General features: G+C 45.8%; 1 protein-coding gene across 2 annotated transcripts in view; it reads left to right on the top strand.

Moving 5' to 3' along the window:
* LOC114615357 (solute carrier family 2, facilitated glucose transporter member 3) overlaps window positions 1–20,833 on the top strand; it is a 66,503-nt gene extending 45,670 nt beyond the window's left edge. Inside the window, exons 1-10 of one of the 2 annotated variants that reach the window (XM_028761084.1) lie at window positions 7,289–7,502; window positions 9,560–9,652; window positions 10,048–10,208; window positions 12,385–12,625; window positions 13,100–13,262; window positions 14,101–14,288; window positions 16,185–16,289; window positions 16,593–16,694; window positions 17,236–17,439; window positions 18,598–20,833. In XM_028761084.1, coding sequence (XP_028616917.1) covers window positions 7,488–7,502; window positions 9,560–9,652; window positions 10,048–10,208; window positions 12,385–12,625; window positions 13,100–13,262; window positions 14,101–14,288; window positions 16,185–16,289; window positions 16,593–16,694; window positions 17,236–17,439; window positions 18,598–18,807 — 1,482 coding nt within the window. In that variant the 5' untranslated portion in view covers window positions 7,289–7,487 and the 3' untranslated portion in view covers window positions 18,808–20,833. Of the gene's footprint in view, window positions 1–7,288; window positions 7,503–9,559; window positions 9,653–10,047; window positions 10,209–12,384; window positions 12,626–13,099; window positions 13,263–14,100; window positions 14,289–16,184; window positions 16,290–16,592; window positions 16,695–17,235; window positions 17,440–18,597 lie in introns of those variants that run through there. The other variant, XM_028761083.1, reaches the window with a different exon arrangement.
* The last annotated feature ends 4,180 nt before the right edge of the window (window positions 20,834–25,013 follow it).

The raw sequence follows: 25,013 nt of genomic DNA, 5'->3' as shown, positions 1-25,013 counted from the left end.
ACACACACTCGCACTCACACTCATAGATACAAACACACACACTCGCACTCACACTCATAAATACAAACACACACACTCGCATACTTTAAACTCCTAAAAACAGAACATTGAGTGAGTCTTTAGAGAGCAAACCCTAAGGTTTCTCATGCTGCTAACTTCCTGCAGCTTGGGGCACAGTGGGAAAGGGATTAATCTGCTCACCCGCTGTTCTTTAAAGTAACAGATTTTGCATTTACATTATGATACACAGGCCCACTTTCCCCTTAGTGACCCATCCTTTGTTTTCTCTCAGATCTCCCTTTGTCTGTGTAATCTTATCTTTTTTTTTTTTTTTTTTTTGGTGGGGGGGACACGGTTTCTCTGTGTAGCCCTGGCTGTCCTGGAATTTATTCTGTAGACCAGGCTAGTCTCAAACGCATAGAGATCCACAGGCCTCTGCATTCCAACTGCTAGGATTAAAGGCGCATGCCATCATCGCCCGGCAATCTTATCTTTCTTTCTGGAGATGTTTAGAACTTACTTTGGCATGTTATAGCGATGCAACAGTGTGATGAAATCAGTGTGATTCTGCCAACTACTGAAATGCAGCCATAGTCCAGGAGCAGAGAGATGGCTCAGTGGGCAGGGACATTTGCTACTGAGACTGAAGACCTGATCTGGCATAGTGAAGGGAGAGAACAGACTCCCACAGTGTCCTCTGACCTCTACACGCATTCCATAGCATGCGTGCTCCAACCCCTATTAATTCATATGGAAAAAAATGTCGTCAGTGAAGGCTAAGGACATACCTCAGCTGCGAGCATGACTGCCTGGCATCCCGAAGCCCTGAGTTTGCTCTCCAGCATCACATAAGGACATTAGTGACAGGAGAATGAGTTCAAAGTCCCTTGGCTACATAGCAAGTTAAAAAAAAAAAAATTGGTGCCAGCCTAGTGATTCCAGAGTTGGGAGATGGCAGCAGGAGGATCAAGAGTTCAAAGCTAGTTACACACACACACACACACACACACACACACACATATATATATATGATATATATATCGCAGTCTTGCCTGTAAACGAGAGTATGTGCATGTGTGTGTAAAATGTGAGAGAGGGGATAGAAGTGTAGTTGAGTCTGTAGAATACTTGCCTTGTGTGTATGGGTTTAATCCTGGGCACCACATAAAAGTTATCCAGGCATGATAACACACAATTGCAATTCCAACACGCTGGAGGCTAGGCAAAATCATTATTACCAATTCAAGGCCACCCTGTGTTACATCAAGAGTTCCAGGCCAGCCTAGGCATTCAGGGGTGGGGTAAAGATAAAGAAATGACAATGAGCAAGTTTATTGTCAGCTTTGACAATGCTTAAAAGATCAGTTTTGGGTTGACAAGAAGCTTCAGCAATAAATGCCATTTCTTTGCAAACCCGAGGACTGCCTTCATTCACTTAAACAGCAGAGTGTGATCCCAGGACTCCTCCAGCCAGAGGGGAGGCAGAGAGAGGAAAATCACCAAAGAGCTCAAGTACGGGTGCTGCGCAGCAGGTGAAATATCAGGAGAGACCCCTCCTCAAAAGCAAGATGGAAGGAAAAAAGAGATTCCAAAAAAAATTGTACATTTGCAGTGGGAAACATGCCTTTGCCACACCCGCAGGCACACTCATACACACACAGACACATACACACAGACACACAATATCTGTTGTTGGCTTTTGAGACAGAATCTCTCTGTACACTCTCACCTTGTCAATTGTTTTATTGGAAGAACAGACTAATAGAGTCTGATGTGGTACATACTTGCAATGCCAGCACTCTAGAGACTGAGGCAGAGATCAGCCTGCAGGCAAAACATTGTCTCAAAAACGAAAAAGCTCTGTCTGACAGCGAGCAAAAGATGCCCAGTAGCTGGCTTCTCCAGGGTGAGGCTCCGCAGTCTCAGCCATCCTTGCTTTCCTGAGCCCGTGGGCTCACAGAGTGGGAATAGCAGGGGATGCTGAGACCCCAGATGTCCTCAGAATCCCCCTTCTCCTTGTCTGTAAGATATAGGACAGGTGCTTCCGTCTCTTTGGAGAAGGTAATCAAACAATATTGACCATATTTCCAGAACCAAAACTAGCCTGGCGGTGGTGGCCGACGCACATGGAAGCCAGAGGACAAGTTTCAGGAGAGATTTCTCTTCTCCACCAATTCTCCCCTTCCTGTCTCACTTCAGGAGTGCTAGGACTGCAGACATGGACCATTGCATTTGGCTATTTATTTATTTATTTAATGTCTGTGAGTATACTGTAGCTGTCTTCAGACACACCAGAAGAGGGCATCGGATCCCATTACAGATGGTTGTAAGCCACCGTGTGGTTGCTGGGAATCGAACTCAGGACCTCTGGAAGAGCAGTCAGTGCTCTTAATCACTGACCCATCTCTCCAGCCCCTGGCTTTTTATTTTTAGATTTATTATTTATGTGTCTATCTGTGTCTGCGTGTCTGTACACACATGGGTACCTGCAAAAACCCAGAAAATATTGGATGCTCTGGAGCTGTAGTTACAGGCAGCCGTGAGTTACCTCCTGTGTGTGCTGGGATGGAAGTGCAGTCTTCTGCAAGAACAGCAAGCACTCTTATCACGGAGCCATCGCCGGCGTTTGGCGTGGTGGGGTTCTAGGAATGGAGTCATGGCATCAAGCTTGCACATTAAGAACTTTTGTCCACAGAGTCATCCTGCAGACCAGGATGTGAATTTAAGGTTGAAAACGTGACACAGAGATTCTGAGAACACTGTTTAACAGGAGCCGTCCATTTTCTGTTACTATAATAAAATCCTTGAGTAGCCTGGAATTCTTGATCCTTGATTCACCCAGAGCCAGGACTGAAAACATAAGTCTGCCTTACTGCAAAGAGCCTAGAAAGAGGTTTAGGGGCTTGGGAAATGGACCAGAGAATAAAGACACTGGCTTCCAAGCCTGACAACAAAGCTCAATTGCTGGGGTCACGTGGTAGAAAGAGAAGAGAATAGGCTCCCAAAAGTTGTCCTCTGACCCATGAATGATGAGTGTGCTAAGGCACACACACATTCACACACACACAAATAAAGTGCTGGCCCAGGCCTTACTACTTAAAGGTTTTCCTTCCCTTTAGCATGGCTACACTGGACCTGGCTTCTAGCACAGAAACCTTTGGAGAATACACTTATCCACCCATGGCATATAGTAGCTAAATGTGCAGGATTCCAGGGCATCCTTGATTGAGTTTGGTGTTCTCTATAGGTTTCACCTAGCATTACACTCACACTGAATTATTTCCCTATGGGGTGGCCCACTCATGTGAGTGGTGTGTTTGTGTGTGATTGAATTCAGGTCATTGGGTTAAAAACTACAGTTTCATTTTAAAAGAGCATTTCAGGCTGGGAATACAGCTCAGTGGTAGCATGCCTAGCATGTATTCAAAAGGACCTATGTCAAGTACCCAGTGTGGGGGTGGGTGCGTCGGGGGTGGGGGGAAATGAACAGAAAGAATATTTAATCTTGATACCTGAAATCTGAGTGTTCCATTTGAGGTGCACTGTAAGTGTAAGATGTACATTGGATTCTGAAGGCCTGGTACAAAAATAACAAGATAGATTATTAATAATTTTTACGTTGGTGAAATATTAATATGAGAACTTTGTGGCCAGAGACTGGTATGGCTCAGCCCCAGCTTGAATCCCCAGCAATGCAAAGACAAAAAGAGAGGGAAGTGAAGCAGAATTTGTGACACATGAGATGGGGTAAATAATTATATAATAAAATTAGTGTGTGTGCTTTAGGTTTTTTGTTAACGCTGCTGGAATGTTTTAAACTGTGGCCCACGTGTCTGTAGTCAAAGGTGCTTTGAACCCAGGGCTTAAGGAGGCACCACTGAAGATCTTGAGTAGATTGCTGTGCTTTGAATTTTAACTTAGGGTCAACACTACTTTGGAATTTGTTCCTGGAGACTTTGGGACAGGTGAAATCTGCCACGCTGATGAGAAACTGGGAGGTAGGATCCGGTTTTCAGGACCGGCTGGCGGCAGTGATGAATGGTTTAAAGGCAGTGTAAACAGAAGAAGAGGCATTTCTCAGATTTTTCCTTTCTTCACCCCGGGGCTTCGCTTCTTTTCTTTTCTTTTCTCTTCTCTTCTCTTCTTTTCTTTTCTTTTCTCTTCTTTTCTTTTTTTCCTTTCCTCCTTCCTTTCTTTTTTTCCTTCTTCCTTTCTATTTTTAACTGTTTTTAGATTTAAAGTGAATTATGGGGACACCTCACCTGTTAGGGAAAGACTAAAATCAGACCCATGAAAGCATGCAGGCTGCTGTTTGTGAGAACTGGTGCAAATGTAGAGCACAGAATCTGGGCAGTTGTTACAATGGTCTCTGCTTGCGTTTTTCCCAGGCCAGTGGCCGCTGGGCCGAGTGTAAAGTCTTGCATGCTCTTTTGTAGGATTCTTTGTCCTTCTGCTTAGCAGTCACACTAGCAAACCTCAACCCAGGCTAGCAGCAGGGGGCCAGATTTAGGCTCCCACTGTGCAGGAGTGTGCATTGGGAACTGGTACCCCAGGCTATTGTTCCAGTTGTTCCCTCTCTCCTAAGCACACACCTAATTTCTTAGCTCCCAACTGGGTACATTCATTAAAGTCCCCTTCATGCTTCCCCCTCTTCGATACCCAGCAAAGACAGAAGAGCTTGAAAGCAAACTAAGGACACACACGCAGTAGGTAGGTGTTGTTAATGCATCTCAGCCATGAAGCCACCATTGAAAATGCATTGTCTCTCAGGGCTGGTCACCCTCACTGGAACTTGGGCTTTTCAGTCAAGTGGCATCCACTCCCACAACGCACCAGGGACCCCAGGGAAACTGTCACAGCTACTCAGCAGCTGATCTGTGTTGCTCAAGATGATGACCACCGTCTTGGGAGGCAGAGGCAGAGGCCGGCGGATTTCTGAGTTCAAGGCCAGCCTGGTCTACACAGTAGCATGAGGCATTGTTGGCTTAAGCATCGGGTGAGCTACTGCTTCAAAGAGCATTTGTCTCAATTTGTTTAGCACATTTTAGTTTCTTGGGATTCAGCTAAGTTCCAGATGTAATCTTTAAAATACATACACATTACTACAAACATAACTTTGTTACCGCCTGGCAGGTTGCCTCTTCCAGAACTAATCTTCGGCTTTGGAGCATCTGTCTTTCCCAGATCACTAACCCGCTTCCACCCTCCGGAATGCCTTTAAAAAAGAAAAAAGTCTATTTTTTTAATGCATCGTGGGTGTTTTGCCTACATGTATGTCTGTGCACCAAATGTGTGCAGAGCCCGGAAGACTAGAAGGGTTTGGATCTTGATGTACTGCGCAAGCTCTAGTACAGCCAAGGCCACCGAGAGAAACCCTGTCTCAAAAACAAAACAAAAAACCAAAAAGAGGACCACTTTGTAGTCTTGGTTTTCTCCTGTCACCATGTGGGTCCTGGGGATGGAACTCAGGTCGCCAGACTTGGTAGCAAGTGGCTTTTACCCGCCGAGCCATCTTGACAACCTTCATCACTTCTACTGTGGCTACAAGAAAATGGGGTGTTGCACCAGTGGCTTGGATTCTATTTCTACTGGCTGGCACTGGCCTTTGGGCATTGTAATTTTATATTTTATGTTAAATATTTAGGCATAGTTATATTTTGATAAGGACTGTGCCTCATTTGTGTAAATTAGCTTTTAGAGCTTTGAGAAAATGGTAGCTTCTCTATGGGTTACAGAGGCCACGGATGAGTGCTGCTTGCTGGCTTACTTCTCATGGCTTTCAAAGCCTGTGTTCTTATAGAACTAAGGACCACAAGTCTAGGGAATGTACCACTCACAATAGGCTGGGCCATCCCCCATAAATCAATAGTTAAGAAAATGACCTACAGGCTTGCCTACAGACCAATCTTATGGTAGGATTTGTACCATTGTAATTCCTTTGGCTGCTAAATTCAGTTGCTGTGGTAATTAAACGGGGCTTCCGACTCGGTGCTTCTAGGAAAGAAAAATGGAGGGTAGAGAAGGGAGGAGGGGTGCAACCTCAGGGAAGGTTTTCTTGCGCAGCACGGTTCACTCCACCTCAGTTTTCTCAGCAAGCATCCGATTTGGGGGAAACACTCCTTTAAAGAGAAAGGGACCAGCTTTACTTCAGTTCAGTCCATCAGGCTAGATCTTTGACCAGAAAGCTAGGGAGTGAAGATGTCTTTCCTTCCTCCTGCCTATACCAAGCCGCCCTTCAGGGGAGGGGTCGCCTCTTCCCCCCACCGGGAGTCAGAGCTGAGAGCCTCGGCCTCACGTGTCTGTCACATGCTCAGCGGCTTCACTCTGGAACTCACCTGAAATCCGGCCTGCTTCCCGCTGGCCATCACTGACTGGCCTTTCTTAAGCTCTCATTTCGCCTACCCAATTTTTTTAGGTTTCTTGTACAGTGTGGTAGTCAGGTATTTGTCTCAAGTTTGTCTTTTGAGACACACACAATCCCCAGCTAATTGTTTTAGCAAACGTTTCTTACGTTGCCGTTGCCCTAGATTGATTGTTCTGCGGGTTTAACAAGTGCTATACCACTCTGCGCTACACCTCCACCCCGCCTCTTAATTGTTTTTTTTTTTTTCCCCTCGAACGAGAAGTATGCACTCAGCAAATATCTGTAAGTTGAATTTGATATTTATCGTGTTTCTAGATGCTGTTAACTTCAAAACAGAGGTGAGAGTGGCAGAATTCACAATGGGTGGGGTGGCCACGGCTGTGGTAAGGAACTGGGGCTGTGTACTGAATCCTTCCTGGAGCCCGGGAGCGCGTTGGTCAGGCTCCAGTCATCCAGGCTGCCTTTCACACCTGGATAGATTTTCTTGAGCTGCCTCGCTTCTCCCTCCTTCAAGATGGGTACACCCAGTCTATAATGAAAATGCATTATAAATCCTCTGCTTCCTTGGATGACTCTCAGTTGAAAGCCGGAGCCCACTCAACTCTGCCTTACGTAGATTAGCTTTCCTGTCTTTAGACTTTTTCCACACCGAGTGCCTTCAAATTTGCCCGCCCTCCAAACATTTTTTTTAGCATTTTTTTCTGTGAAACAAAAAGGTTGCCGGCTCTTGAAAAAGGGAAGGAATTTGGAAGCGCTGTGGGGGGGGGAAGGAGGAAAAAAAAAAAAAAAAGAACCGCGAGGAGGATGTGGTAATGAGCGGAGGAGGCTGGGGGAGGGTGGGTGATTGCCTGCAAAGGCGAGGAGCCTGGGGGCTTGGAGCGGATCAGATAACAACAAAGGTCACTGAATTCCTAGGGTCAGAGATTAAGGATTGGAGGGAGGGGGCTGGGGGGGGCTGCAGGCTCCACCCCTTGCAGAGATTATAAATAGGTAGGCTGGGCTTCGGGTTCTGTGATGGTCTTCAAACCTTCTGAGAGCTGCGGACCCGAAGAAAACTTACCGCAGAGGACATTGGCTGGATACCTCTAGATCTACCTTAAGACTTGAGAACTAGATTGGGACCATGGGGACAACGAAGGTAAGAATTGGTTGTTTTTATTAGCTTGTTTGGGGTCTTCACGAAGGCAGGCTTACCATGCTCCGGTTTCTCCTAAGTCACGGAGCTATCCGGCCTTTTCATATTAGCTCCAACATTCGATACTAGCTAGTATTATCGTTCTAGGCATGTCATACCTGATGAGGCTCCTCCCGGACACCTTCTATCATGTGAAAGTCACCTAAGAAGCTGTTTGCCTCTCGGGTGTGTTTGAGGCAGCTGTTACGAGAGCAAGGAGGGTAGGGACTTGGCCGCGGGGATGATGAGTGGATCTTGGAGCCAGCTGGAAGGCGGCTTGGGAAAGCATTAGACCTTGAGGACCTGGGGTTGGCTTGGGTTTGCAGTTCAGCATCCCGCTATCGGTCCTTGGGATCCCCGGTATTGTGGGAGGGAAGTCCAATTGTCCTTACTATGGTTATGAGCAAAGGATGTATCTATGTTAGTGTGGGCGGAGGAAGCAATATTTGTAAGGGAAAGGGCATTTCTACGAAGATTAACTTGAAAATAAAATAAATTAAGAGACTGCGAAAAAAATCAGGATAAAAGAGGGGATGTTTGTAAAGACAGTTTTACAACAAGGAAAGAGTTTTTAACAGAATGCCTGGAAGGGACAGCACTTAACACCGAGAGGCTGGGAGGTTGCCGGGAAGGTCAGCTCACTGGTAGACACTCCCAGCCTGTCACCGGGAGTGACCTTAAGAGGGACTTAAGGACAGGTGAAGAGGTTGTGGCAGGCCAAAGAGCTTGGCCTCAGACTCCAGTTTGAGTTGCCACTGCCCACTTGAGTGATTTCCCGGCAAGGTGAGATGTCTGTGTGATTCCACTCTGCTAAAAATGGCTCCTAATGTGTTCAAAACGAGCAGATGCTCTGCCCAGCTGGGTGGAGAAGAGTACCATATTTAGAGAACAGGAAGACTCTAAAGAGGGCCAGGATGTTGTTAGTAGGTTGGGTAGTCTATAGATAAGAAAAATAAAAAAATCTGGACATAGCCGAAGTTCACACCTATGACCCCACACTTGAGAGGCTGAAGCAGGAGGATTGTGTTGAATTTGAGGTTAGCTTGGGATACAGAGTGTGGAGCCTTGTCTCAAAGAAAACTGTGAAGAGGGGAAGGGAGTACGACTGACAGTAGAAGTGGGTGCTGGGAGAGGAGAGGAAGCAGGAATTCATACTGTTAGCCCCGGGGCTTGGGGGATTAAGCATCCCAGTCACCCGCCATGCTGTTGTGGCTGGCTGCTCCTGCTCTGGCTTCTACAGTCTGTGAGACATGGTGGGCCACATGGAGTCTGGCTCTGCCCTCTATGCTTTGGGGGATTTGGGTCTGTTATGTTTTATGTTTTGAAACAAGGTCTCATTGTAGCCTAGGCTGCTCATGAACTCATGGCTATCCTCCTGCCTCAGCCTAGTATTGTGGGCATGAGCCACCACAACCCTGCATTCACAGTTCCCTAGTGCAGTTAGATACCTGTCTCTATCTGGTGAAGTTTTTGGTTGCCTTTTCTTTTTTTTTTTTTTTTTTTTTAAAGATTTATTATTTATTTTTTATGTATGTGAGCACACTCTCTTCAGACATACCAGAAGAGGGCATCAGGTCCCATTACAGATGGTTGTAAGCCACCATGTGGTTGCTGGGAATTGAACTCAGGACCTTTGCAAGAGCAGTCAGTGCTGTTAACCTCTGAGCCATCTTTCCAGCCCTGGTTGCCTTTTCTTTTTGAGAAGTTTAGTGCAGGCGGACTTTGAACTCAAGATCCTACAGCGTTGGTCTCCAGAGTGCTGGGAGTAAAGTTGTGCACTACTCTGGTCCAGTTGGTGTAGCCTGGCTGACCTGGCACTAGCTATGTAGAATTGTCTCAATTTGAGTCAAGATTGACTCAAATTCCTCATTAGGTCTTTCTTTCCAAATGCACCTGAAATCCTGGCAGTCTAAGCAAAGGCAGAAGAACACCTTAGGATGAACGCCAACCAGGCATCACTGGGAAGGGCAAGGATGTCATTAGTCAACGTCTGTAAGCATTTCCCCTTGTCTTCTCTCCAGGTGACCCCGTCTCTGGTGTTCTCTGTGTCTGTTGCCGCCATCGGCTCTTTCCAGTTTGGCTACAATACCGGAGTCATCAATGCACCTGAGATAGTGAGTGTCGGAGAAGTACCTAAATGAAAAGAAACAGCAAACGTGTTTTTAAGTAGGACTGCGAATTTAAGATTCCTGGCTAAGATGGGGGAGGAGTGGTATACTGTAGAAGAAGCTAAAGCAGGCTATTTGCTCCTCAAGCTCTGCCCTCTCACCGAGTTGTGATCCATTTCCTATATTATTCCTTAGGGATTAGTAAGAACATGGGAAGTCGTGACTGGGTGGGGTGCTGCTTTGAACATCTTTTCTGCCACCTACTGGATGTTTAGGGTGATGCCTTTTTCAAACCGTGTGCCTTTCCTTCCTCCTGTTCCTCTAAGAAGCCACCTGAGTATTTGTCTACTATTATCTAGATTTAATGATCTGTCCTCACAGTGTGCATTTTTTTCATGCAGATCCTAAGGGACTTTCTTAACTACACTTTGGAAGAGCGACTAGAAACCCTACCATCCGAGGGGCTGCTGACAACCCTCTGGTCCTTATGTGTGGCCATCTTCTCTGTTGGTGGCATGATTGGCTCTTTTTCTGTTGGACTGTTTGTCAACCGCTTTGGCAGGTAATGATTAGACACTGGGCAAGGAATCTGCTCGTACTGGTTACACAGAAGACAGCAGAACACATTGGGTCAGGGATAGTGCTGTGTGACAGTGTATTGATTTATACTCGGGGAAAGCTAGTCCACTTGGCCTAGTGATCTGCTGAGTGAGACCTTGGTCTCTGAAGTTCCCATTTTATTTAGTTTCTAGGCTAATTTAATTTTGTTTGAGTGGTGTCAACTATGGAGTTCCTTAAACTTCTTTTAAGGTCAAAGGTTGCTTCTTTCCCCAACTCTGAGGCAATCACTGGCTAACTGTGTAGACCAGGCTGGCCTCTGTCAAAGTCAAGAGGTCCAGCCACCTGCCTCTGTTTCCTGGATGCCATGACACCCAGCCAGAAGTTATTTTCACTTCTGAATATTTTGGGGGGTTTCTTGGAAGTCTTTTCATTATTTTATAAAATAAATACTTTTTGTAATCCTTGTCATGTGGAAAATGTGAACGGTGGCTAAGTAACTTGATTTCCCTCTCCAAAGATAAATTTATTGAAATAATAAAATGTCTTAAGGATCATATACTTTCAGAAATGACTGGTAAAGGAATCAAATAAAATACTCAGCTGGGCATGGCAGCACAAATGCACAGTCCTACCACTCCAGAGATTCAGCATGGGGAAGAAAGTGGAGGAAGAGGGGTTTTGGGGGGTTTTGTTTTCCTTTTTTGAGACAAGGTTTCTCTGTGTAGCCATGGCTGTCCTTAGACCAGGCTGGCCTTGAACTCAGAGATCAGTCTGCCTCTGCCTCCCGTGTGCTGGGACCACAGTCTGTCGTAACTTTTTTTTTGGTTTGGTTTTTCGAGACAGGGTTTCTCTGTGTAGCCCTGGCTGTCCTGGAACCACTCTGTAGACCAGGCTAGCCTCGAACTCTCGAACTCAGAAATCCACCTGCCTCTGCCTCCCAAGTGCTGGGATTAAAGGTGTGCACCACCACCACCCGGCTTTTTTTTTTTTTTTAAATCCATAATTTTTACTTATTCGCACAGGGGTTATAAACACAAAAAGCCAGGACATGGGGAAGGGGATGACACCGGAGCGTGGGTGTTAAGGGGGATACAGATATCTTTCAGGACATGGTATCGGCTAGGTGAAGGTTCAGGGGACAGGTCACTATGACACTGTCTATGATTCACTTGTCTTTATCTAAGTTGGTACTATCTGCCAAGGCTACCTATTTACAAGGTCTATGACTACTCAGGCTGGTAAATTCGTAACTTTTTTTAAATTATTTTTTACCCCTCTTAATGGTATTTCTGCACCTTGGCTGCACACTTAGGATTCCCTCAGGGGACTTTGAGGAATCCCAGGGATGTGTCATACTATAAGCCAGTTAAGTGGGCCTCTAGGGATGGGAACCATGTATCAACATTTTCCCCAACTCCCTTTATAATTTATTGGTCTATTTGTTCAAAGGATCTCACAGTGCTCAGGAAGCCGAGCAGGTGGATCTGAGTTTTGGGCTGCTGCATACTGGGACCTTTTCTTTAATGGCCAGAATCCCAAGGCCCCTCAGCCACTGAAGCCGCTAGTCTTTTTTTTTTTTTTTTTTGACTCTTAGCTGTGTCAGTGACTTTGTTGCCAGCTTAGCTTGTAAAGCATTAGTCACCCCAGTTTTCAGTACTAATTAGCCCTTTAACTACTTGACATGGAGCTGATGTGGCCTACCTTTTGAGGATTCAGGAAAATAGAAAAGAAAATTTTTTTTTGGTCCTAAATATCCTACCATCTTTGCAACTTGAATTCTATAATGAAATGTGATAAAATAGAGCTGGCCTGGTAGCTCAGTACAGAGAAGCTTGTGTCAAGAAGATGACCTGAGGTGAATCCACATAAGGGTGAAAAGAGAGAACCAACTCCAGTCAGCCACAAAGCTGTCCTCTGAGCTCCACAGGTGCTCTGCGGCATACTGGCACCTGGACACACATATACACAAACACAGTACTTTTTTTTTTTCTTTTTTTTAGAATAAAAAGCCCTGAGGTATAGCACAGCAGAGAGGAGGTTCCCTCAAATTCACAAGCCCACAGCAACAAAGGGGAAAGAAATTTAAATCTACGGACGCTTCAAAAGAGCAGAAGGATGAGGAAAGACAGACGGGGAATGTCTTTTGTTACTAACCACTTTTGTCTTTAACCTTACAGACGCAACTCTATGCTTATAGTCAACTTGCTGGCCATCGTTGCGGGCTGCCTTATGGGATTTGCCAAGATAGCGGAGTCTGTTGAAATGCTGATCCTGGGCCGCTTGCTTATTGGCATCTTCTGTGGGCTCTGCACGGGCTTTGTGCCTATGTACATTGGCGAGGTGTCTCCCACTGCCCTTCGGGGCGCATTTGGCACGCTGAACCAGCTGGGCATCGTTATTGGGATTCTGGTGGCTCAGGTACCTTACAGTTTTACATATTTTGTTTGTTTGTTTGTTTTTGTTTTTCGAGACAGGGTTTCTCTGTGTAGCCCTGGCTGTCCTGGAACTCACTCTGTAGACCAGGCTGGCCTTGAACTCAGAAATCCGCCTGCCTCTGCCTCCCAAGTGCTGGGATTAAAGGTGTGCGCCACCACCGCCCGGCCAGCTTTACATATTTAATGGGCACTAGCTCTGTGCTCCATGAATGAACTGACATGTGAAGAGCTCTATCTAGATCTGGCATGTGTTCAGTTGTGTATTTATATGTATATGTTTCAGATATTACTGTAGTTCATGCCACACCTAATAATGCAGGCAGGGCCCAGGAAGGAATAGAAACAATTAATTTTCTCTTTCCTATTTATGGTAAAAGAATAAGTGATTTTTTTTAATAGTGCATTTATGGCATAGAAGTATAATTGGGGTTAAACATTCTCTTTGTCTGGATTCAAGGTCTTTGGTTTGGACTTTATCCTGGGCTCTGAAGAACTATGGCCTGGGCTACTGGGCTTAACCGTCATCCCGGCTCTCCTACAAAGTGCAGCCCTTCCATTCTGCCCTGAGAGTCCGAGATTCTTGCTCATTAACAGAAAGGAGGAAGACCAAGCTACGGAGAGTAAGTGCTGCTTATGTGTGTCGCTTCGGAAGCTTGGTTTTGTGCATGGTTAAGGGTGAGGGCATTGGGTGCGGTTTTTTGTCACCTCCCTTTCCTGGATCTCCATGTGCATGAAGAGTTTTCTGATTGTGGACTTTTGCTGAACTGAGTAGATCTGTGTCTGGGAGACCTGGGATCTGAGGACCTGAAAGAATGGGTGGACTATAGTCTGGTGCTATGGACAACCTTATTTTCACGGATGTGACAAAGAAAGCAGTGATCTAGGGAAAGTCATTTGAGTTCAGACAAATGTGTAAATAAACACCAGGAAGCACATACTAAATATTAACAGAGCAACACTTTCCCTGATCTTTCTCAGGACAGACCAGTTTAAACACAACTGTTTACTACTATAGACTGTATCTGGGAAAGCAAGAAAGCCAGGCAGGAGGCTGTGTCCAGATCCAGGGCACACTGACCAGATTGGGTTCTGTAGCTCTGTTCTGACGTTCCAGCAAGAATAGGCATGTCTTATACATTGAATGTAAATGTTTGCGCTGGAGGCATGGAATCACATCCAGGAACAATCTAGGGAATAAAATCCATTTGAGATAAAAGGCCCTCTGCCTCCCCACCCTCACTCCCTCAGCCTCTCTCACAGTTCCCCAAGGCATTGTTGACCATGGTCATTCTTTTGACCATGTTCTGACACAGATGTCTGAGTCAGAAGCTGAGACTGAAGTAGGAAGAGAAATAAAGATGGATGCTCTAGGTGCCTGCTGACTGAGAGGAATGTGTGGTGTGGCAGGGGTTGAGGTACACACACAGTATCTTTATTCTTTCTGCCTCTTTTCCCCAGTCCTCCAGCGGTTGTGGGGCACCCAGGATGTGGTCCATGAGATCCAGGAGATGAAAGAGGAGAGTGTCAAGATGTCACAGGAGAAGCAAGTCACTGTGCTAGAGCTCTTCAGGTCACCTAACTACATCCAGCCCCTTCTCATCTCCATTGTCCTCCAGCTGTCTCAGCAGTTTTCCGGGATCAATGCTGTGAGTATCCGCCATAGGCCTGGCCCGGAGGCGCCCCACAGTACTCTCCTGAAATTGCTCGATCTTGTTGGCAGGTTGGCATGTGTCTGTAGAATGTAGTGACTCCAGAAGCTGGAACAGGAGGGTCATTAATTAGTGCCCAGGAATGTGAGGTCAGTGGCAGGAGTAATACAGTAATAGCAACAGTAATAGCAAGAACTCCATGACAATAGAAAAAGCCATGTCTGTAATTTCAGAGCTCAAGACAGGAAGATTACCCAAGTTTGAGACCAGCCAGGGCTGAAAAAAACACTGGTGTAGATAAGTTGGCAGGGTACTTTCCTGGCGTGCATGAAGCCCTTTGGTTTGATCCTTGGCACATTGTAAATCTGGTGTGGTGGGGCCCCATGGCTGCAATCCCAGTGCTCATGAGGGCGGGGGCAGGAAGTTGAGGAGTTCTAGATCACTCAAATATATATTGAGTTGAGGACTAGCCTTGGCTACATGAGATCCTCTCCAAGGAAGGGGGGGGGGCTGAATCTGTTAGTTTGAAAGGCTTCCTACAGGACTCCTCATTACCTGCTCTCTCCCTAGGAATTGTGACAGATCCCACTCAGATTTCCTGATTTGAAATGATGGTACAGTCATATATTACTAGAGTAAAAAGAGTAATGCTGAGCACAGACGGAACCGCAGGGCTGCGATGGGTGTGAAAAGCATGCTTGCACATAGCCTGGGGAATGTGCACTTACCTGTTACGGCACCAAACACAGCTCCTGGCTGCCTCACCCCAGTCCTGCAAAACAGGACCCAAAACACCACCACCAACTGAGGTGCACAGTGCAAGCTGCCCCTGTCCCGCCTCACTGAATTCGTTACTGGACTAACTCTCACTTTACTCAATGAGCAGGGTTTGGCCTGAGTATACTCTACTCCAAACCTGCAGGGCAATATTTTCCTGAGTCTCTTATGTAAGAGGCCTGGACTTATTTCTTAAAGAGTAAAGCCAGCTGGGCATGGTGACTCACACCTTTAATCCCAGCACCTGGAAGCTCTACAGAGTGAGGACTAGGAAAACCAGGACTATATAGAGAGAAGCCTTGTCTCAAAAGCAACAACAACAAAAAGGGAAACCCAGTGTCCAGTATGCTTAGAAATCACTTCACCAATTGTGAGATGGGATGTGTCTCTCGTTTAGCTTCTTGTCTCACAGAGTTAGGGGTTAAAGTCAGGCCTGCGTTGTGGGTGTTGCGTATGTGCTCTGATACTGAGCCTGCGTTGCCGGCACTCAGGGTTTGTCAGTCAGTGTATAGTGGGTTTTCCTCTCTTTTGTGCTGGTGTTTGAGATGGAGTCTCACTCTATAGACCAGTCTGGCTTGAACTCACAGATTCTCTTGCTTCTGCCTCCTGGGTGTTGGGTTTAAAGGCTGGTGCCACCGTGCCATGCATAATAATTTTTAAAAGGACCTAAAGGCAAAGGTGCCAGTGGTAACACACATCAGTAATCTTAACTAGGGAGGGTGAGACAGGAAGATTAGGAGACAAAGGCCATCTTGTGCTAGGTAGTGAAACAAAAGAGAGAGAAAGACAAAGACTTAAATAATTAGCAAAGTAGACGTAAGAAAAGTGATGGAACCAGGTAGGCTTGGTGACACCTTGTAATCCCTGCACTGGAGAGGCAGAGGCTACAGAGTAACATTTGTAACCCCTACTCCTACCCTATCCCACCCCTAAAAAAGAAGACAGTCAACTAAAGTGTAGGTCTGACCTTAGGAGAAAACAGCAGAACAATGGGAGGTAGCGAGTGCAGAAGTCATGTGCTGGCCAAGAACTCCAGTGTTCCGGGGGTACAGTCAGCAACGCGGCTTCCGTTTCCTTCTGGGGTTTAGTCAGTGATGCTCTTGTGTTCCCTTCTAGGTGTTCTATTACTCAACAGGAATCTTCAAGGATGCGGGTGTCCAGGAGCCGATCTATGCCACGATCGGAGCGGGTGTGGTTAACACTATCTTCACTGTAGTTTCTGTACGTTGGGATAGTTTGGATGGGGGATGGGGATGAGAGAAACAGGAATTCTTCAAGTGTTCGAGCCTAGGCTGCCCGTCTTTCAACTTCTCTCATCTAGTTGAAACCATTTTCTTGCTTTCCCCTGGGAAAAATTGTATTGGCTGATGGGTGTAAGTAATCTTCACTCACCCAGCAAATATGGAATGGATGGGAAAGGGAAAGTGTGAACAGATTAGGTGTGCCTGGAGAAGGGGGCGGGAGTAAGGCAGTAGCATCCTGTATACTGCGTGTTCACAGAATCAGAAATGTCTTGCCTTCTAGCTGTTTCTGGTGGAGAAGGCAGGGAGGAGAACGCTGCACATGATAGGCCTGGGCGGCATGGCTGTTTGTTCCGTTTTCATGACGATTTCTTTGTTGCTAAAGGTGAGTTGTCTTTGAGTGGAGGAAGGGCAGGGTTGGTGAGGCTACAGTTTACTCTCTGTGGCAGGGGCTGGGGTATTGACCTTCAAGGTCATCAATAAAGTCAAATTTGAGACTTCCAAAAGTTTTATTGAAAGTAGACTTCAATGCATTCAGTTCTGAGGTAAGAACTTAGGTAGCCTAGGATGGCCTTGAGTTCCTAATCTTCCAGCTGCTCTGTGCCCTGTGGGTTGGGGGAGCCTGGAGCAGCGTCCTCAGACTTGGTGGTCAGCACCTCTATCTGCTGAGCCGTCTTGCAAGCCATATGTAATTTAATTCCTAAGTCATCTGGGAAGCCAGGCTTTGGCAGTAACAGAAATCACTTTGAGGTAGTTCCATTTTACAGAGATTCACATGGTCTTGGTACAGAGTCCTATAGCTTGGATTCAGACCCGCTAGGGTTTTTACTCACAAACTGAGTGACCGCTTTAGATAACAGCTCTGAAAATGAACGCTATGTCATGCTGCATTTAAACGGACTTTGCTTGCTTGCTTTCTCTTGCAGGATGACTATGAAGCCATGAGCTTTGTCTGTATTGTGGCTATCTTGGTCTACGTGGCTTTCTTTGAGATTGGACCTGGCCCCATTCCCTGGTTTATTGTGGCTGAACTCTTCAGCCAGGGGCCCCGCCCAGCTGCCGTTGCAGTGGCTGGCTGTTCTAACTGGACCTCCAACTTTTTGGTTGGAATGTTCTTCCCCTCGGCTGCAGTAAGTAAATCTAAAGTTAAACACGCTCTCTCACAAACCAGCCGACTTATTCCAACACACTTAAGATTCACCTTAGTAGTGGGCAAGCTCCAGGGGAAGTCATTGTGTTGAGCACCCTAAATCAGACTTGCTACTTCATTCTCAAGAAAACGGGAGAGGGGAAGGATGAGCCAGTCACAGAGCTCAAGGCTACAATCCCAGCCCTTGGGATGCTGTGGTAAGAGGGAGGGTTGGTTATAAGGTTGGGGCCAGCCTGGGCTACAATTGAGACCCTGTATCAAAACAACAAAAAATTTGGAGGAAAACTGGACCTGATACAGTGTAGGAACAGGACAGTACCAACTACCCAAACTTTTCAGACCAATATTGAAGTCATCATTTAAGTCAGCACTGAGAACCGAGTGCTTCTGAGTGCTCCTAAATGCTAGGTAGTCTTTAGGATTTCCTGTTAGAAAATGACCTGAAACTGATTTGTTATATAAACCATTTCCTATTTCCACGAGTCTTTCTAACACGTATGTATTTTAAACATTGTGGATCATGTGTCTTAATATCAAATCTCCGGAAGGACCAGAAGTGGTGACACATATTTTTTTTTAATGTTTATTTTTTGTTTGAGGGTGTTTTGCTTGTGTATGTCTGTACTTTTGTGCCTGGGTTACAGGCCATTATGGATGAGCTGCCTTATGGATGCAGGGAATAACAGCCTGAATCCTCTGGAAGAGCAAGCCCGTTATCTTAACCACTGAGACATCTCTCCAGCCCCTGCCTTTGTCTTTAATCACAGCACTCAGGAAACAGAGGCAGATGGATCTCTTGAGTTCAAGGGCAGTCTAGTCTCATAGTGAGTTCCAGGACAGCCAGAACTAAAAAGTGAGGCCCTGTCTCAAAAACCAGAAACAAAGCCAAACAGAAATCCACAGGAAGTATTTGAAAGCAGCTAGTTTTGGTGACTAGAAAAAAGGATGACATATGACTTGCAGAGATACATAGTGACATCGTAAGTGAACTGATCAAGGGTGCTGCTCAGTGTGGAAGAAGTGTAGGCCAGTGAGAGAGAAATGCGAGGCTCCACTCACGTTTATGAACACTTAAATTGGTACATTTGTATGAAACAGTCAACTACCAATGAGCAGCCTTCTTTCTCCTGTCTCCTAGGCCTACTTGGGAGCCTACGTTTTTATCATCTTCGCTGCCTTCCTCGTTTTCTTCCTAATCTTCACCTTCTTCAAAGTCCCGGAGACCAAAGGCAGAACTTTCGAGGAAATTGCCCGGGCCTTCGAGGGGCAGGCGCAGTCTGGGAAAGCCCCTGCTGGTGTGGAGTTGAACAGCATGCAGCCTGTCAAGGAGACCCCTGGCAATGCCTGAGCCGGACCTCCTCCTTCACCTCCCTCCACTGTGGACAGCAACCTCCCCTGAAGTGGGGAGACCTCATCAAGATGAACCAGGACTGCTTCTGAGTGCTGCTACTCTCACCCTACACACTCCATGAAACTCAGCTGCACCCAATGCTGGGGTTGGTCGGATTGCCAATGGCTTTTAAGTGTTTGATTTGGGGGATACTTAAAACTTCTCTTGTAATCAGGAAAGACCAATTAAGCCTACCTTCATATCGGGAGGGAAGGGGCCGCAGCTCCCCTTAGGTTCTAAAACCCGCTCACTAGGACAACTAGGGAGTAGGAGTGGGGTACAGCCCCGCCCCCACCACCACCTTAGCTTACCAGGAAAAAGATCTTCATACCCAGTGTGGAGGGCCCTGGGGATTGAACAAGAGAGCTCTCCTCACTTGATACAGCTCTGCACAGCAAAGTAACTTGACTTTTATTTATTTTATCTTCAGGTTGAATTGCATAAATACTTATTTTTTTAAGTGTAATTTTACCAAATAATGAGACAGTAACGAAATTGAGGTTGGAGGGAGGTGTTTAAAGAGAGATTCTGGAGGAAAAGTTTGGTGCTGGAGAGAGAGGGTACAACAAGGAGGAGGATGGATGTTACTGGTGGCCTGTGAGCTACCTTTGTAGCTGGAGGGAGACTATCCCTTGTTATTTCTCAGAAGAACGAGTGCCTGTACTAAAAGACCCTGGCTTTCTGTGGGCCTTTGCTTTTAAGATTATAGTTTTTAGGTAGTGTTACTAAAATCTAGGCTTGTTACTAAAGTGGGCTTTGTAGTTAGTGGTAGTGATGGATTTTTGTGTTACATGAAGTCCAGAAAAGGGAGGGCTCGCTGCAAGCCTCTCCTTTCCCTGGACCAAAACACCCTCTCTGTCCTGTGAACTTGCCTTCTCTTTTCTGTTGGTCACCAGCGAGTAAGCCATAAGGATGAGAGACACAAAGATAGTAGTTCTTGAGAGGCATTATTTTTTTTTTCAACTTGGTTTTTTAAGAGATTTTATGTGTTGATTTGTTTTGGTTTAAAGGGATTCGTAGCTAACTTGGATTTTGTTACTTCAGCTCTGGGAGAGAATTTTTGCTGATTTGACTATTAATTACCTGATTTGAGTGAGTACGTTGTTGCTCTGGAGTCCTGGCATGCCAGCCTATGTCTGTTACAGTCTCAGACTGCCCTTGTTTCCGAGTTCTGTGCTATATTGTGCTACATACCCAAGGGGCCTTGACTCCACTACACATACAAGAGACAATGTGTGTGAGTGTGCAGTGTGGTCCACACTTGGGGACATGAATGTCCGTGCACTGTCACTTTGCTCTGGGCGTGAAAGTCCCTGGTCCCTCGCCCCTGTAGCTTTATTTTTTGATTGACTACTGGAACTCACCCCTGTGTACAGAAGCCACACTGCCTCTGCTGGGTGGCATTTGCACCCAGGATCAGAAGCCACTCATTGGGTTCCCTGTCCCTGTTGGAGAGGGGTGCTTCCTTGAAGTCTGAGGATGGAAGGCTCACTCCAGCTAGGAGGCACAGTGGAAAGGTGTGAGGTTTTGGTATGTTGAGAGCATTGCCAAGATTCCCTCCTGCCATAGGTCACAGACACCTTCCCAACTGTCCCCTCCTCCACTTCCATAAATGGAAACAACCCTGATGGCCCTTGCCCCTTTTCCATAGGTCACTGGATCCCACTATCCTTCCTCGGTGCTTACACATTTCAGACCCTTTAGGCAAACCCTTATGTAGAGCAGTATCTCAGTACTCAGTTTTAGTGCTCACTCGCCACTCCCTGTGGCCATTGAGAGTTTGGCTTTAAAAACTCACATTGCTATGGAAAGAAAGGGGCTTTGCTGGGAAAGGTGACTCCTCTAACTTAACCTCTTCTGGTTGGCAGTAATGCTGGGTGGAGTTTTTACATTTGCCAATGGCCAGCTTGTGAATATCTTCATATATACTTTCTATTAATGTTACTGTAGTTTCTGTTTTGAAATAAAAGAACTTCTGAATGTATGTATCATGTCACAAGCTTGTTTTATTCCCCTCTTATTCTTTCTCATTGGGCTTTAAAAAAAAAAGCCTTTAAATTCCAGATGTGGGGCTAGGAACATAGCTCAGTTAGTATCCTTTGATGGGCTCAGAGCCTTGGGTTCAACTTTAATGCCCCCAGCACTGCACAAACTAGGTTGTAAAGCATATTTGTAATCCAAGCATTCCTGGGGCAGAGCCAGGAACATAAGTAAAGGTGACCCTCTGTTAGATAGCAAGTTTGAGACAAACCGCCGGTCAAGATGAGCAGTACTTCTTACATGGGTTAGCTGAGAAGGCTTTTCCATGTTGCTTTTGGTTCTCCTGGGGTTGTTTGTTTGTTTGTTTGTTTGTTTTTTGATATCTCTCCAAGTCTCTCTGAAGTTCATCCCAAGCTTTCACACAGATCTGTGTGCCCACCGCTCTCCCAGAGATGCACAGGCCGCTCACTCCCAGTCAGCCTCTGGTGTACTGCGATCTCTCCCAGCGAGGAATTGCTGCCTTTGGGTTGGTTTGCCTTTTGTCTCCAGCCCTTGTTCCTATAAAACCATCTGATGCACCTGTTCTCACCACACACTTCATCTGTTAGTCCTGACTGTGGGCTGCAAACACTGACTGGCTCTCCCTGACTTGGAGCCCCTCAGTGTAAGGATTAAGAGGGTCCACCTTTGTGCCCAGTAGGCTTCATTGATCTTGGAGGAGACATACTGGTCTAAGCTCACTATATAGACCAAGTTGACCTCCTGGAACCTGGGAATCCTGCCTCTGCCTTTTCAGTGCTGAAATTAGAGGAGTGTGCCCCCACACTTTGCTTTCAGATATACAAAGAAAGACTTCCTTATTCCAGAACTTTCCTTACATTGTGGTTCTGTGGGTGAGAGGACGATGGATCCCTCCCTGCCTATCAGAAAAGCTTAGTTGCAGCTGGGAGCTGGTGCCTGACTTTAATCCCAGCATGCAGCGGGGCAGAGGCAAGTAGATCTCAAGACTTGAGTCCAGTCTGGTCTACAGAGTGGTTCCAGGACAGCCAGGGCTACTCAGAAAAACCCTGTCTCAAAATAAAGAAACATTAATAGCCAGGCAATCCAAAGTGACTGGCTGTGAACAGAAAGTCCAAAACTCCAGTAGTTGCTTATAGACTAAACAAGGCTGGATATCTCCACTGATCCTCTGCGTATGCTGAACTGCCCAAGATGGAGGTTGTAAGGCCAGTAAAGGAATGGGTGTATGTGCTGGTAAGGCAAGGGGACAAGCAGGCAAGAAGCAAAAGTTTCCTTCTTGCCTGTCCTTTTATAGGCTTGCAGCAGGAAGTGTGGCTCAGATAGAATTTGTAACTTCCTACTTCAAGATGAGGATCTAGGCTGGGCAGTGATGGTGCACGCCTTTAATCCCAGCACTCAAGAGGCAGAGGGAGGTGAATCTTTTCAAGTTCAAGGCCACCCTGGTCTACAGAGTGAGTTCCATAATAACCAGAACTATACAAGAGAAACCCTATCTTGAAGAACAAAACAAAATAATAAAATTATGATGGGGCTGATGAAATGTCTCATGTTAAGACCACTGGCTGTCTTTCAGAGACCCAAGTTCCAATTCTCAGCCACAACATGATAGCTCCCAACTGTCTGTAATTCCAGTTCCAGGGGATCTGACACCCTCATAGATACATACATGCAGGCAAAACACCAACACACTTAAAATAGGAATAAATAAACCATTAAAAAAATGTTTTAAGCTGGGTGTTGGTGACGCACGCTTTTAATCCCAGCACTTGGGAGGCAGAAGCAGGTGGATTTCTGAGTTCGAGGCCAGCCTGGTCTACAGAGTGAGTTCCAGGACAGCCAGGGCTACACAGAGAAACCCTGTCTCATAAAACCAAAATAAATAAATAAATAAATAAATAAATAAATAAATAAATAAATGTTTTAAAACCTGGGGCATGGTGGTACAGGCCATTAATCCAAGCACTTGGGTTGAAGAGGGCAGGCAGATCTCTGAGTTTGAGGGCATCCCAGTCTACAGAGCGAGTTCTAGGACAGCCAAGGCTACCTAGGGAAAGCCTGTCTCAAAATAACAGAATAAACAAGCAAAAAAGTTTAAATAAATAAGAACAACAACAAAAACCCACTGATGAAGGCAGCATCCCTACCCTACCTTCCTGGCATAGCCATTGTGCTTCAGGCCTGCCAGGCATACCATATTGCTGACACAAAATGCAGCTTGGTTATAAGTACAGAAATGCAGTTTGGCTCAGAATGAGGTCGAGTTGACTATACATCCTGTTATGCTCCAAGGTTTGTTACCATGTTTTGAAGACTATTCTTGGAAGTTTCCCAGCCGTAGCCTTCTCTCAGGGCCAAACAAGATAGAAGTCAGGTTGAACTGTTATGTCTAAATTACTAGAGAAACTTGGAATTATGCCAACCACACTGCAGCCTCCTCTGTATCTGCTCATGAGCTCACTAGGGTTTCCTCCCTATATAAACTGATCCTGGACAATGTCTGTGATTGCAGCTCCCAGCTCCGACATCTGAGCTGTGTCCCTGATTGATCAGTCCTAGGGTGTGCATTCAACCAACCACCCTTGTCTGGCTGAGCTTGGTGTTTGTGTGGTTTGTGGGGTGACTCCTGAACCCTAACAAAACAAGAAGAGCAGGACAGTAATCTCTCTACTTTTATAGCCAAAGCAAGCAAGAAAAAAAAAAAAAAGCCAAGCCAGGAGGATTAAATGACACTGATCTACGGACTGTTAAATATATATGTATAAATGTATATATATCAGGGCTGGAGGGGTGGCTCTGTGGTTAAGAGCGCTGGCTGCTCCTTTAGAGGTCCTGAGTTCAACTCCCAAGGACCATATGATGGCTTGCAACCATCTGTAATGGAGTCTGATAAGCTCTTCTGATACATAGGTGGACATGCAGACAGAGTATCCATATACATAAAATAAATCTTTTTTTAAAAAATCTGGATCAAAGGTTTGTGACTTCCTACTTCAAAATTCAGGTAATGTATCCTCCACTTCTGGACTGTGATTCATTCCAGCTGTGATCAAGATGACAACCAGGAATAACCATCACAACATGCAACATAGCACAGTGTTTGAGAGTTGGGGCCTCAGTCAGTTCTCCAGCCATTTTTTTTCCTTCTTTTTATTTTTTCTTCCCTTCTCCCTCTTGCTCCATCCCCAAGTATACTGTAGCTGTCTTCAGACACCCATACGAGGGCATCAGATCCCATTACAGATGGTTGTGAGCCACTATGTGGTTGCTGGGACTTGAACTCACGACCTCTAGAAGAGCAGTCGGTGCTCTTAACCGCTGAGCCATCTCTCCAGCCCCATCTCTAGCCCTTTAAATAAAAGAGTAGATTGTTCCCACAAGGGAACATACAGGGACTACTCTAAGATCAATAGTGACAAGAGAAGAAAGGCTTCCGGACACTCAGTGGAAATATAGCCTTCTGGTGCTCAGCAGAAAGGTGGGCCTTCTCATAAGCGGCTAACACTAGAAAGGTTACCGGGAAAGTATGCCGATAATATACATGCAGCAGAAGAAATCTAATATCCTCATAAATCCAGAAGCAGAAGCCTTCGGAAGAAGTCACACTAGCATCTATAAAGAGGTGATGTGTTCCCAAGGGAGTTAAACATTAAGCATCTTTGCTGCTAATTGAGTTTTTAATCTTTTTTTTTTTTTTTTTTTTGGTTTTTTCGAGACAGGGTTTCTCTGTGTAGCCCTGGCTGTCCTGGAACTCACTCCGTAGACCAGGCTAGCCTCCAACTCTTGAACTCAGACATCCGCCTGCCTCTGCCTCCCAAGTGCTGGTATTAAAGGTGTGCGCCACCACCGCCCGGCCGAGTTTTTAATCTTTTTTTTTTTTTTTCAAAGATTTATTTACTTATTTTATTTATGAGTACACTGTAGCTGTCTTCAGACACACCAGAAGAGGGCATCCAATCTCATTACGGATGGTTGTGAGCCACCATGTGGTTGCTGGGATTTGAACTCAGGACCTTTGGAAGAACTGTCAGTGCTCTTAACCGCTGAGCCATCTCTCCAGCCCCGAGTTTTTAATCTTAATGTCTAAATCAGAACTGCTTTCCTTGTGGAATGACTGACTTCCTCACAGTGAAAAGATTTGCCACTGGACTCAGCTGTGTGGGGAT

The sequence above is a fragment of the Grammomys surdaster genome, unplaced genomic scaffold (assembly GCF_004785775.1).
Source record: "Grammomys surdaster isolate TR1022 unplaced genomic scaffold, NIH_TR_1.0 126660, whole genome shotgun sequence".
NCBI lineage: Eukaryota > Metazoa > Chordata > Mammalia > Rodentia > Muridae > Grammomys > Grammomys surdaster.
The sequence above is the reverse complement of the archived record's forward strand: the minus strand, read 5'-3'. Positions and strand labels throughout refer to the sequence as shown.